Source organism: Epinephelus fuscoguttatus, linkage group LG7 (assembly GCF_011397635.1).
Source record: "Epinephelus fuscoguttatus linkage group LG7, E.fuscoguttatus.final_Chr_v1".
Lineage (NCBI taxonomy): Eukaryota > Metazoa > Chordata > Actinopteri > Perciformes > Serranidae > Epinephelus > Epinephelus fuscoguttatus.
The window spans coordinates 34,162,762-34,176,749 of record NC_064758.1 but is presented as its reverse complement, the minus strand read 5'-3'; the positions used below and the strand labels follow the sequence as shown (position 1 = coordinate 34,176,749).

General features: G+C 39.0%; 1 protein-coding gene across 2 annotated transcripts in view; it reads left to right on the top strand.

The window, feature by feature from the left end:
- Positions 1-13,988, top strand: part of LOC125891407 (microphthalmia-associated transcription factor-like) — a 47,288-nt gene that overhangs the window by 16,311 nt on the left and 16,989 nt on the right. For both annotated transcript variants that reach the window (XM_049580679.1, XM_049580680.1), the window contains exon 2: positions 7,041-7,281. In XM_049580679.1, coding sequence (XP_049436636.1) covers positions 7,041-7,281 — 241 coding nt within the window. The remainder of the gene's footprint in view (positions 1-7,040; positions 7,282-13,988) is intronic.

The window sequence follows — 13,988 nt, the reverse complement described above, 5'->3', positions numbered from 1 at the left end:
AATTTAAACAGTGGTGTCGTTACATATTTTGTCCACCAGAGACCACTAGCAAGTTTATATCACCACTGTAAAATGTCCCGCTCAGTATATATCATGCCACACCATGAATTACGGTACAGACATCCATGGTTTCCACACCATAAGTCCCAATAACTTTGATGATCCCCTGACTTTTCCTCTAGCGCCACCAGCAGGTCAAAATTATTTACCAATACTTTGGTTTGTTACCAATTAAATCCAAAGCTAACAACATTCCCTTTAGATGCACTTTTAGTTTGGTGCTAGTTAGCAAATGTTAGCATGCTATCAGGCTAACCTCAAATGGTAAATATGGTAAACATTAGAGTGAAATTATGTGATGTAAATATAATAGTAGAACTTAGGTTCAGTATACTATTTAATTTATATGTAAATGGACCTGCATTTGTATAGCGCCTTTCTAGTCACCTAGTGACCACTCAAAGCACTTTTTACACTACGAGTCACATTCACCCATTCACACACACATTCATACACTGGTGGCTGAGGCAACCATACAAGGTGCCACCTGCTACTCAGTTTTAACACACTCACACACCGATGGAAAAGCCATCGGGAGCAATTTGAGGTTCAGTATCTTGCTCAAGGATACGTTGACATGCAGCCTGGAGAAGCCCAGGATCGAACCGCTGATCTTTTGATTGGTGGATACCCCGCTCTACCTCTGAGCCACTGCCACCCATCTTGTTTACATAGTGTTTATAGTAATGTTAAGATGTTCTGGTATCAGGTATCTCCACTAGTCAGCGCTGTTCAGGCAGCTGGGAGTTCTTGTAGTTGGGAAAAATGAGAAAGAGAATGGAGCTTGGAGGGGGATTGAGCAGGTGTAATGGCTGTCACTAAAGTTACACACCCACGTCACTTACATAACTGCTAAACATCAGCATGTTAATATTGCCATTGTTCATTCATTCGTTCATTTTCTGTAACCGCTTATCCTGTTAGGGGTCACGGCGGGGCTGGGGCCTATCCCAGGTGACATTGGGCGAGAGGCAGGATACACCCTGGACAGGTCGCCAGACTGTCTCAGGGCTGACACATAGAGACAGACAACCAGTGAGAATGCTAATGTTAGCATTTAGCTCAAAACCAGCTAATACAGGGACACTCAGCCTGCTTTGTCTGGGGCCACTATGCAAAATGACAGAAGAAGAGAGACCAGTTTATAAGCAAACAGTAATAATTAATATATGAATAATTAGTCTAGACCTCTGGCAGGGGGTCCCAGATCATCACCTGGCACTTGAAAATTTTCCAGAGTGAATCAGTTTGTTTTTATTGTAAATTAGAAAATGGTCAGCAGGCCAAACGTTGTGCACCAATACAGCCTCACAGAGCTGCCAGCATTATTAACATTACAGAAAGTTAGGCTTTAACTTCTGTAAATATCAGTGTCTGTCCTAAAAATTGAGGATTTTTTTCCACTTTGTGGTTTTCACAGATATATCAACAGTACAAACGCAGTAACACAAAAATAATACAATGCGATACACAAACCAAATAAAACACACACATAGTGACAATATATGGTTGTCTGGGATGGTTTCAGTATTAAAATAAGTATCTTTAAGTTAGGCTTTCTTTTAGTCTGTGTCATGTCTCATATAAATGTTACATTTTTCCCAGTTCTTTTTAAATGTATTCTCTTTAACTCTCAAAATGTAAAAATCAAATATTTTGCGAGTTAATGTCAAGAAAATGTCAAGAGAAGTGTGTATAAAATGATGCACAGGACAAGACGCAGGTAGTAAAATGCTCGTTGAACGTTGAACTCAGTACAACGTCCATGAGACATTGGATAAGCAGATTTTGTGTGTTATATGTACAGTATTTGTAATTTTGTGAGGCAGTGTGGAAATCAGTTTTGTCTGATTTTCTAGCTTTAACTAAAGGATTTCACTGGAGACCCTGGGGTCCATGTGGTGAACAACAACAGGTGTGTGTCTGTGGAAACAGAAACTGGTGTGTCCTCTCTTGTGCCTGAAGCGCTGCGACGCCTCCAGGTTGTTGTTGTTTTTGTGTTTGAGGTGACGGACAGGGTGTTTTTGTTCAGACTGCCTGTGAGGGTGTGAAGACTGTTAAAAGAGAATCTTAAAGACTGAGGGGCATGGTCTGTCAGTGAGCTGTGTAAACACTGCATTTTGATATTTTTATGACACTTTTATCAACCTCGATTATAGGGACACATCCTGAAGTGCAAACAGAGGACAGATGCAGGCTGCGGGGTTTGTTCCGACTTAAAGATGCCCCGTGGAGTTTTATTGTAAACAAACAAAAGTGATGTTTACGATCAGTTTGTCTCACCAAAACACATAGTGTGTGTGTCCTTGAGGTCAAACATATTCAATGCATTTCCTTCCTCACAAACATTTTCAGAGCAGATATATTGAATTTTTTACTCAACACATACGTAATGCCAATTGAAATTATATTTCAATTACCTAAAAGTAAAAGTACACATTTTTTCAGAATAATGTCATTATTGGATGTGTAAGCATCATAATTTTGCAGCTGGTGGTGTTTTATCTACCAAATTCATAAACCTAAAACCTAATTTATATTCTGTTATAATAAAATGTATTTGTTTTAAAGGGTTAAAGTATTAAAGGGCAACTTTGATATTATTCAACCTGGACCCAATTTTCTCATGTTTCTGGATCCAAATGACTGATGGCAGCAACATTTTTAAAACTAGTCCAGAATCCAGTGAGAGCACTGCAGCTGGCAGCAGTGAAACAGGCTGCAATGTATTCACTGGGGGCAATTGTGCATCATCAGTTTACATCCACTAAAAGTGCTTGTTTTTGCCACTGACAGGCTCACATTGTTGATGCTGTGTTCACACCGGGTGCAAATAAAACAATTTGTGCGAGTGAATTACATGTAAAATCAATGTAAAGGTGCGATTAAATTCAAATTCCTGCTGGGCAGCACAGTGGGCACAATGGACACCATGGACACGACGCAAAATACGCTAATTAAGTCACATGCTTATTCGTGAGAGAAAATCTGAACTTCAGTGACCAGTTTGCGCCACTATAGCCAATCAGCATTGAGATTCTCTGGGGACATATGACACCAAGGACGTGCCGGCGGAAGTTCATTCATCGATTCAGCGATTTCACACACATATCTGTGTACTTATGTCATTTCTGGTACATTGAGAGCAAGTCTACCGGAGTCAAATTCCTTGTATGTACACACGTACTTGGCGAATAAAGCTGATTCTGATATGATGTGAGTTATTCGAGTGTAATGAAGCGAGTCATCACAAAATATTCTAGCATTTAAACTAAACGGAAATTCGCATCGTGTTAGGTGTGAACACAACATGAGTGTGTGACAACATAATGGAAAGGATCCTTAAAGAGATAGATCTTTGTGTTGAAGAGTAAGATCCTTTTTGTTTTACAGAAGCAACCTTGAAAATTGCCATTGCTAAGGCCTCCAGACTCCATTTAAATGAGCATTAACTTTATCATTGTGAAACACACTTCATTCAAAGTCCACAAAAACAAAATAAAACTCACAAAAGCCATTTTGGTTCATCTTTCCACTGTTCCAACAATCACCAAATCTGCTTTGGTTTAAATAAAACCTTATTCACCCAGGTAGATGTGAAAATATGCTGCCCCTATACAGGCTTAAATTACTGTGTATTTAAAAGGAGTCTGGTGGGTTTGGTGACAGCAACTTCAGGGCTGTTTCAGGTCAAACAAAAATGATCTTACTCTTTAAGTCAAAGGTCTATCTCTGTAAGAATCCTCTCCATATTGTTGTTGGACACTTAAAATAATAATCTGAGCCTATCTGTGGCAAAAACAAGCACTTTTAAAGGACATAAATTGAGGGTGTGCAATTGCCCCAAGTGGTTACATTGCAGCCTGTTTCACTGCTGCCGACTGCAGCCCTCTCATTCAATACTGAACTAATTTCAAAAAATTGTTGTTTCCATTAGTCGCTCAGACACAAACATGGGAAAACAGGGTCCAGGTTGAAAAATAGCAAAGTTAACCCTTTAATAATATAAATCTGCAAAGAAGCTGTACTTCAGTATTAAGTAGACTAGAAGTATAAAGTAGCACGAAATGGAAATACTTAAGTAAAGTACAAGCCCCTCCAAACTAATACTTGATTAAATGTACTTAGTTACTTTCCACCACTGCTACTACTTAATGCACAGTGTGTATGTGAGTGTAGTTTGTGGTGTGTGTGTGTGTTACAGTGGCATCAAAAGACAATGTGAAGTCAGTATCCAGTACATTTTCCAGTATATTAAATTTGAAAAACATTTGCATTACTGTAGCCACTATTTAAGAAGCAATTTGGTAAAGATTGTAAAGCTGATTGGAATGTATTTAAATAATTTCACAGTAATGTCATCTGCATTCTTTAAATTTTACATTTTGAAAGGAATTTGCTGTTTATGTTCATTCTAACTGGAAACGACAGGGAAAAGGAAATAAAACGTCCGTTGTCTTGAAATTCAAACATTCCAACAGTGAAGCAGATTACAGAAAGAAAGAAATCAAAGGAGTTTAGCTCTGGCAGTGTTTTAACATTAGATCCATTGACTTTTGTTTGAAACTTAAGGGATGAAAGGAAACACAATCGCCCAGAGTCACACAGACAAAGGAATTATGTATATGAACACTAAACCTGATTCTATGTCCTGGGTGAAGTACAAAGAAACATGCTGTCAGATTGAGAGACCCAAACTGCTGCAGTAAAAAACAAACTACATTCTTTGTTCTGCTGTAATTCAGTCATTTAATCTACTTGTTAATTGATTTATTCTGGATCAATTATCAGTTTAATCTGCATCAGCATTGTCTTCAGACATGAATGAGACAGTTCATGTTAAAGCGTTGGGTGTAATCTTATTAATAATGGTCAGAAAACGTGGTTTTATATTAAACTGTAGCCCATTTTTGCCCTTGTGCTCAGTGCTCAGTGGGTGTGGTATCAGACAATGAGATTATATGCAGTACTGGGGGGAGAATTATGGTATGTTGAGGGCTCAACACCCACTGAATACGCTGTCGACCAAAGCTGTGTTTGACTCCGCTGGCTAATTAGTGCGATTACTGCACAGCTGGATTGGCCAGACGTTTTACTGAGTTTTGTCAAAAGGATCACTCACTGGATGAGGGCTTCATCCTGACAACTTCTGCTTCAGCAGAGTCTCTCTATTTTAGGACCGCAGGGCTCTGTCTGGGGAGTAGCCATCTAAATTTAAGAGAGTGGGAAAACTGAAGCAACCTTTTACGAAACCTGTTCCTCTTTTCTGTTGTGTGTAATTCTGTTAAAGTTAAAAGCTTTGTGAGAGCTGCTGGGAGCTTTGTGCTTCCCAAAATTATCATAATCAGATTGTTTTTGAAAATGCATTTTGATTGTTGCTTTGACACTGAAGTGGTTTCATTTGGAGTTTTGTCTTTCTAAAAAATGAAAAACTAATTGCATCAAAGTAGAGCTGCAACTAAAAATTATTTTCATTTGGCAGTTATTTTCTTGATTAATCTGTGGACTAAAATAAAAAATAAATAAAAATGCTTTTACAATTTCCTTGAAAGTGACATCTTCGGATAGCTTATTTGTCAAACCAGTCCAAAACTTACTGAGACCCTAAAGTCCTGAAAGGTGAAATTTTTTATCTTCTGCACACAATGTATTCACCAAATTCTTTAATTTGTGGGAACAAAAAAAATTATCTTGTGTGCACAAAATAGTTATTCTGCGGTAAGTTACAAGTAATTATCTTTTGGGAACAACTTTTTTCTCTTGTGCAAAAAAGACAATTATGTTGTGGGAACAAATTTTTTATCATGTGGGGGAAAAAATCTTTTCAGAGCAAGATACACAAGGGAACAAGCTACTATCTCGTGGGAGCAACTTTTTTTAACTTGTGCGCACATGATAATAATCTTGTAGGAAGACGTTATCCTGTGGGAACAATTTATTTCATTTGTGGGAACAAAATAATTATCTTGTGCACACAAAATAGTTATTATGTGGTAAATTACAAGTTATTATTTTGTGGGAACAACTTATTTCTCTTGTACACAAGATAATTATGTTGCGGGAACAAATTCTTTATCATGTGTGTGGGGGGGGGGTCTTGTGGGAACAAGATATATGTGGGAACAAGTTTCAATTTTGTGGGAACAAATTCTTTATCATGTGGGGAAAAAATTACTTATTTATCTTGTGCGCTCTTATGGGAACAATTTTTTTATCTTGTGGGCACAAAATAATAGTGCACAAAGATGCGTGTGGGAACAAACTTGTGCACACAAGATACTTATCGTGTGGGAACAAGTTATTATCTTGTGGGAACAAATTCTTTATCATATGGGGGAAAAAAATCTTGTGGGAACATGATGTATGTGGGAACAAGTTACTTGGGTTAGGGTTGCAGTGACGTACCGGTTTTAAGGTATACCATGATGTAAAAGTTGACAGTTACCAGACAGTGTACATTTGCTTATCTACGATATTGGGGGAAAAAAATGCAACTGGGCGTTGAATCTCCTCTTTTTATACATATTTCCATTGCAACCCTAGTGGGAATTTAAATGACATTTTAGAGACTTGAGACTTGAGCCTGCAGATGTTTGCTTAAACCACACAAATGACTGAAATGAATAACAGATTACCTAAATAGACATCAATTAATTTTCTTTGAATCAATTAATCATCTAATTGTTGCAGCTGTACAGTTAAGATTTTCCTTTTGATCTCTGCCCCCTCAGTCACCCTCATATTAACCTTTTACTCCACCTGTTCTCCCTTCATCTTCTTCTACTGCTCTCTAATCTTCCTCCTCTCTCGTCTCTTTTGCTTGACCTCTCCTTCCTCATCTGACCCCTCTCTACCCTCTCTCTGTTATCACTCTCTGTCTTTTCGCCTCATCTTTACAATCCCCCCTTTGCTTTCCCTCGCTATCCTCACATCTCTCGCCATCTCTGCTCATTCATCTGGCATCTTTCTCCCCTCTGCAGCAGCCCGTCGGACCAGCACGGCTCCTCCAAGCCCCCGCTGAGCTCCTCGGCCATGACATCACGCATCCTACTGCGGCAGCAGCTGATGCGGGAGCAGCTTCAGGAGCAGGAGCGGCGGGAGCAGCAGAGACAACAGGCCTCCCAGTACCCACAAACCACAGCAGCTCAGAGCCCCGCCATCAATGTCAGTGTCCCCGCCAGTTTGCCTCCTGCTGCCCAGGTGCCAATGGAGGTGCTCAAGGTAAATAAACACGGCTCTAGCTCATGACAGAAGGAGGAGAGGAGGGTTAAATGGCAGCATGTGTGATTGGCAGGCTGTCAAAGTTATTACAGTGTATGTATAAAGTTTCCACCTCTGGAATTAGAAGTTGCATGTGTCACGGTTGCAGTCTGAATGGTGCAGGCAGTGCTGTATTTATAGATTATATTGACTCGTGTGGACAGTCAGGCAATCGTGGTTTTACTATGACTGTGTGTAAAAAAACACAGGAGTGAGTGAAGTGTGTTAAAATGCGTATATGGGGATTATCTTTCCTGAGAGAATTCCTCTTTAATGCATGCTGTGCTTCCAGCCATTTGGATTTAGCCATCTTTAATCCTATTTGCTCAGCTAGATTCACATCTTTTCAAGCTTTGATTCCCTGGCAGTCTGAGGGACAGGAGACTGTTTCTGTATGAGCAGAGATCATTTTTGTTTGAGGGATCATTTTAACAAGCAGATAAAGTAAGTAAGTTTTACTGTTTGTCTTCTGCGAGAGTTTGTAATCTTTTTTAGAACATAGCGATAGAAATGTGTTTTGCTGAGTTGTGTGGTGGTGAACATGTGTATCAGAGTTATTTCCATTTTGTGGTCACGTCTGTTGATTTTTTTTGGCACATTTCATATATTTCAGTGAGTAACAGTTTAAGAAATGAGATGTGTGATTGTGATTGAGAGAGATTTGCATGATCTATAGACTTTAAGGACTTTTTTAAGGTGTTTCTGACAAAGCAGTTTAGTGAGTCGCCTCAGTTTCAGTTGTTGTTTGTACTTTTTTTTTAAGTTTTCACATCATTGTGAAGGCGATAGGAATGTTTGTGTGTCTGAATGTTCTTGTGTGCATGTATTTACCTCTCCTTGAGTTTTGCATTTTCCATTTATCAACAAAAGAAGCAAATTAAGCTTTTGGTTTTGTCATCAATTTCCATTTGTTTATCACAATACATTGATTTTTGAAAGGCTACGCAGTCATAGATGCAAGTCTTTTCACTTTAAAAATGTGTGCAACACTTAAGGAAATCAAATACATAATCTTGTTTGTGCATTTGACTTTCCAAGATGATGATATCTACAGATTTATGATCCTTTAGTGTCAAAAAATCTGACTTTTATGAAACATCAAATCGCTTCTAGTCATGTCACAACGGTTTCCATGGAGAGTATTATTATCTCAGGCATTGGTGTTATAAAATATTGCATATAGATGATAATATAGCTGCTCTTTTGGTGCCAAAAAATCTGACTTTTATTGAATATCAAATAGCTTCTAGTCACCTAAAAGCCGCTTCCATGGGGAGTAAGTTATCTCAGACATAGCTGTTCGTGATCGTAAGTTGTTTAGATGCCCCAGCAAACAAAAAGAGCTTTATTTAAGGGATCGTTTAAATTGTATAACCTCACACTAGGTGTAGTAGAAGCACTGATAAACTGCGGGCAATAGGGTAATCTTTGTTGATCTAAATCCATCCACAACACAGCCGGAGATTTCATGGTTACTTGCTCAGCCACACTTTCATCACCCTGGATGTGTGTGGCATGGGCCAGCAGCGAAGGACAAATACAGTATATCCATTGAAAACATTGCCCTCCTCATGCAGCATAAACATTACTTACTCTCCATAATCTGCAGCTCTTTGAGAGGTTTAGGGCACCCCCGCCCCCGCCACCCCCGAACCCTCGCCCCTGTGTACAATACATCAAGTTAGAGTAATTTCTCCGCTTTGGCGAGAGCTTACAGACATTCTTCATTGACTGAAGTCCTCAAATGAAAAGGCCGTTCCAGCTTGGCGCTGTTGAGCTGGGTTAACCCACTCCCCTGTCTGTGTGTAGATTAGCAAGAGTCCACAAAAAGCTCAGGGGTACCAGGCAGAGCTGCTGGACCTCAAAAAGTGCAAACATTAAGCTCAGATGAGTTTATCTAAAGACTGATTGGGCCCTTAATTAACCAAGTGACCCTTTGACCTTGCAGGGAATAAGTAAGGGATCAGTTTAGGGATCAAGACAAAGGCGAGCACAGCCTTACCACACACCAAACGCTAATTCAGTGAAGAATGCTCATAATTAGCCCCCACTGCCTTCATTCCACGGCATATTTAAGAGGGAAAAAAACACTGCTTTGAAATTTATGTAGGATAACTTCCTAAAAGGGTTAAAAAATGATTTCTTTTTCAAAGGATTTATGGTGCCATGGAAAGAACAAAGTACTCTTCGCCCCTGTACAAAATGTACGTTTCTTTTGGATTATTCAGTCAGGGTAGCTCGTGACCATCAGGACGTACACAAAGATGCCACACAGATGTCTCCTTTTGGGCAATTTGTGAGTTAACGCGACAGGACTTCTGAGAGAAATGCACATTCTGTAATATTTAATTTAAATTGTATTTAATTATACAGTGCAGTCACTTCATAAAGTTGTACATATGGCACATTTACAAAGTAGATTTAGTCACAGTAGTTTATTATTAGCTTTTTTAATTATCACAGATGTACTTTTTTACTGTGTAACACAGCAAACCACATTGTTGAAAAACTTTGAACTAAGCTTTTATGGTCATTTTTAAGACAACATTAATCATTTAAGGACACAGTGTTTATGCCATCTTTTTGCACAACAGCATGACAACACACGAGAGGTGGAGAAGCCCACAGGTTGCTGTGATGTAGCTGCTCACATTAGCATCACAGTTGTCGTCTGCAGGTTCCACAGAGCACATTAGCTGCTTAACTGTGAGACAAAGTGGCCTATTCTTCTCGCCTGCATAGCAAATGGGGGCATTCTTGTTAATGTATCCTGGTAGGACCGTCATGGAATGCCCAAAGCATGCAAGTAAAAAAAAAAAAAAAATACAGATCAGTGTTTGTCAGCTCTTACCCTGCGTCCTCTCTCAGTACAGCGGAGTGCTTTGTGCGTGTTTCTGCAGTGTTTCTGACTCTTTGAGGGTTATGTTTTCCGATGCCCTCGGGGCTGGTGAAGGCTCAAACCGAGCTGATAAACAACAAGCTGTCTTGTTTGCTGTAGTTGCAGATGCGTTGAATTAGCAGTTGACGTCACATTTCCAAACTGTGTTTTGTAAATAGCACATTAAGTGAAGTTGGGCAAAGAAAAGTTCAAGTCCTGCTGGCTCTGAGATCTCTATAATCCATTGTTGTGCCCACTGGCTCCTACACAAGCTGGCCAAGTGAATTATTAGTATTAGATGTGTGTGCAGAACTTTTATAGCTCTCAAACCTGGAGACTAAAGACCAGACTCCTTATAAGTAGTCTATGTAGAGTGACAAAGACGCTGTAGAAGTTCAGTCTGTGTTGATGTAAAAACACCATTAAAAAGCCTTTTTTGATCCCTAACAACGGATAAACTTTTACCCTCTCCTCCATTTCATCCCAACAAAAGCTACAGTATGTATCGACAAGGCCGAGATGTTCCACCCCTGAGGTCTGTGGCCCCCCCAGGGGGCTCCACTGAACTCGGCGCAGTGAGATCATTAAAGTATGTGTGATAATTTAGGAAATCCCTCGGGACACAAACAAGCTCGACAAACCACTAATGCTCAGTTAAACGTAAAGAGAAAACTAACAGCTCCAGCTGGTTAAGTAAATGTAAGAGGTTTATTGTGCAGATCTCAGGGCTGTGATTAATGGTTATTTATATTTTTTATAATTGATTGATCTGCTTATTATTTTCTCAACTTACTGATTAATCAATCGGACTATGTGGAGTCAGAAAATAGAGAAGAATGCAATGTGCAAAGAACCCAACAATGTTTGTAGGCTGCTTGTTTTGTTGGAAAAGCAGCAAATCCTCACACTGAGGAGCTAAAATCAGCAACACAAATACTTCATCGATTAATGAATTCAGGGCCGTAACCCACAACTTTCATCATCGATGAATCTGCTGACTGTTCTCTTGACTTATCCATTAATTGCTCAGCGTTGGAAATGTGAGAAAACTGAACCCCCTTCATGACTTACATGATTGGCCATCAAAAGAATCACAGATTAATTTTCTGTCATTAGACTCATCTATTGTTTGACCGATTATAAAGAGTCAAGACTTTACAGACTAAAGCCGAACTGTTGCATCCACTGACACACTAGGTTCATATCATCATACTGGGATTTTTTTTTTTTTTTTATAGAAATCAGGGCACCTTTCACTTTGACTTGTGAACATAATGCCCTTAATGTCCTTGTTGTTTCTATTCTTAGTGCGAGGCAGAGAGAAGGGGGTGGGGGGGGGGGACAGTTGTATGGAGCTCCTACAGTAATCCTGTGTACAGTGTGGTTGTTTCTTTTTTTAGCCAGTAACAGTTATCACTTCTGTGGATGTGTGAACTTGATGAGGATGCGTGCAGACAAAGACAGACAGAGCCAGAAGTCTCTGTAAGAAAAATCTTGCTGTATGCATATAGCAGTGGTTTCTAACCTGGTGGTCTGAACTTCCCAAGGGGTCATAAGATAAATGCGAGGGGTTGTGACACGATACACAGCAGAGCAACACAGTGCAGAGGGGAAAAAAGCTTACATTAAAATATATAGTTTATATTTTCACAGCCTCAGTGCAGGCTGGGTGGATTAACTCCTGTGACCTACAGAAAATTGACCAGAATTCAACAAAACTGCAACTAAAAGAACCAAGGAGATATAACTCTGAATTTAGAGGAAGATCTCTGCAAGCACATTTTTATTATTATGAATTCATCAATTAATTTCTTATAATCATCTCACTTATTCATTAAGAGGCAGGACATGAAGCGAGTTGTGGGTTTGAAGTCAAAAACAAATAAAACAGCCAGAAGCTGACACCATACTGTTCTTTAGTACACAATAATTGTACTTTTCTGCCTTAATAACTAAAGCCCCGTTGCTAGGCAGATCTAGTCACTCTTTTGTGACAATAGAATAACAGTTGTTCCCTCACAGAGAGAGACAGCACACTCAGTAACCCCGGGGATCAGTGGAAACACATAAAGTGTTGGAACAATGGAAGAAACCAATTATTGAGACAGACAGGATTCACTGTTGTCTTGTTTACGTGCTCCAAAAAACCTGAATATGAAGTTTCGGTTTGACCGCAGCTGACTGACTGCAAATTAAAAGATGCTACTTTGACTTAAGATATTTTTGTTAGAATAAAGAAATGTAATAACATTCAAAACATTTCATTTGTAGCACAATGAATACACAATTCAGTTACATAATATGCATTTTTTATATTTAGTCTAGACTTTAAGTGGCTTTCAGCAAAATATTGAATGTCTTAAATATTTAAGAACTAACTCGCAAAGATTTAGACATTTAAATTGCTGATTAAAGACTCTTTATAGATTGCTGATTTATTATTTCGCTACTATCTGGATGCTTTTCTATATTTCATTTGCTGATATGTAACTTAATAGCTTAATAACTATTTTAATTATCAGTTAATCACTTATTTTTTCAATTGAAATGCTAAAATATTATCTGCTTCCAGCTTCTCATATAATAGAATATTTGCTCCTTTCATTTTCTCTTCCTTGATATAATCTTAATATTTTTAATATCTTTGGGGTTTGGACTGTGGGTCAGATGAAACAAGCAATTTGAACGTGCCAGCTTTTACTATTTTTTGACCTCTCATGGTCAAATGATTAATCATTATTTTAAAAATATAATCAACAGATACATTTTTTTTAATCAGCAGACCTAAAACACAGAGATATGAGAGAAAAATCTGAATTTTAAGAGAAAGAGAGAAAATAAAAAACATGTTAAGGGATTTATGACACTCAGGGTATTGTGCTAACTGTCGTAAACACGCTTTGTTTAGCCGTCATTTACGCATGTGAGTGCAAATAACTGGATTGCTCATATATGTATCATCCATCTGGATCAGGTTTGTAAACACTCTGCGGCCCATGTGTTCAATCTATTTCCAGGATCAACGTCACTGTGGTATAATGTAACGTATAAAGCATATCATTTTTGATAAAATCCTGCCTGCGTGTTGATGGTGACTGCGGCTTTGCAGAGGCATTTATCTACTATTGATGATCTGATAACAGTGTAAATGATCCTCATGATAGCATCACTAACGATACTGCACTTAAACACCACACTGAGAACACAGTAAAGACTGAAGGATAGATAGTAGTGACCTACATTAATGAGTCTCATTGTTTTGCACTTTAGCCCAAAGGGTAACATGGCTCTAATGAGTAATTGACGTGCTGTAATTATGTCCCCCCTACACCCCCCAGTGCTGTCAGGTTTACAACCCTGTAATGACATAATACCTGCTTGATGAGTGTTAATTTAGCTGTCACATGAGTGTCCCCCTGCAGGACAGTGATACTGTCTGAAAGACTCTCTGTTCTGGTCAGATAACCTGATGTGACCTGACTAGGAGTGGGCGATGTGGCCCTAAAATAATATCACGATATTTCAGGGTATTTTTGCAATAACGATATTCCACAAGCGTCACATGGATTTACATTAGGAAGCAGATGCTGTGCTGAGCGTTAAGTCGCTAAAAGAGTCTGAGAAGTCCGGGGCTGTTCATAAAACATTCAGGACACCACAGTTTATTCCACACTACTGAAGCTGCTCCTCTTTTTGGAACCATTGCGGAGTCTGTAATAGTTTCGCTCTCCGCCATGCTAGTCGTTGCACTGGGTTAACAGTATGACGTCAATATGTCAACGAGACGAAT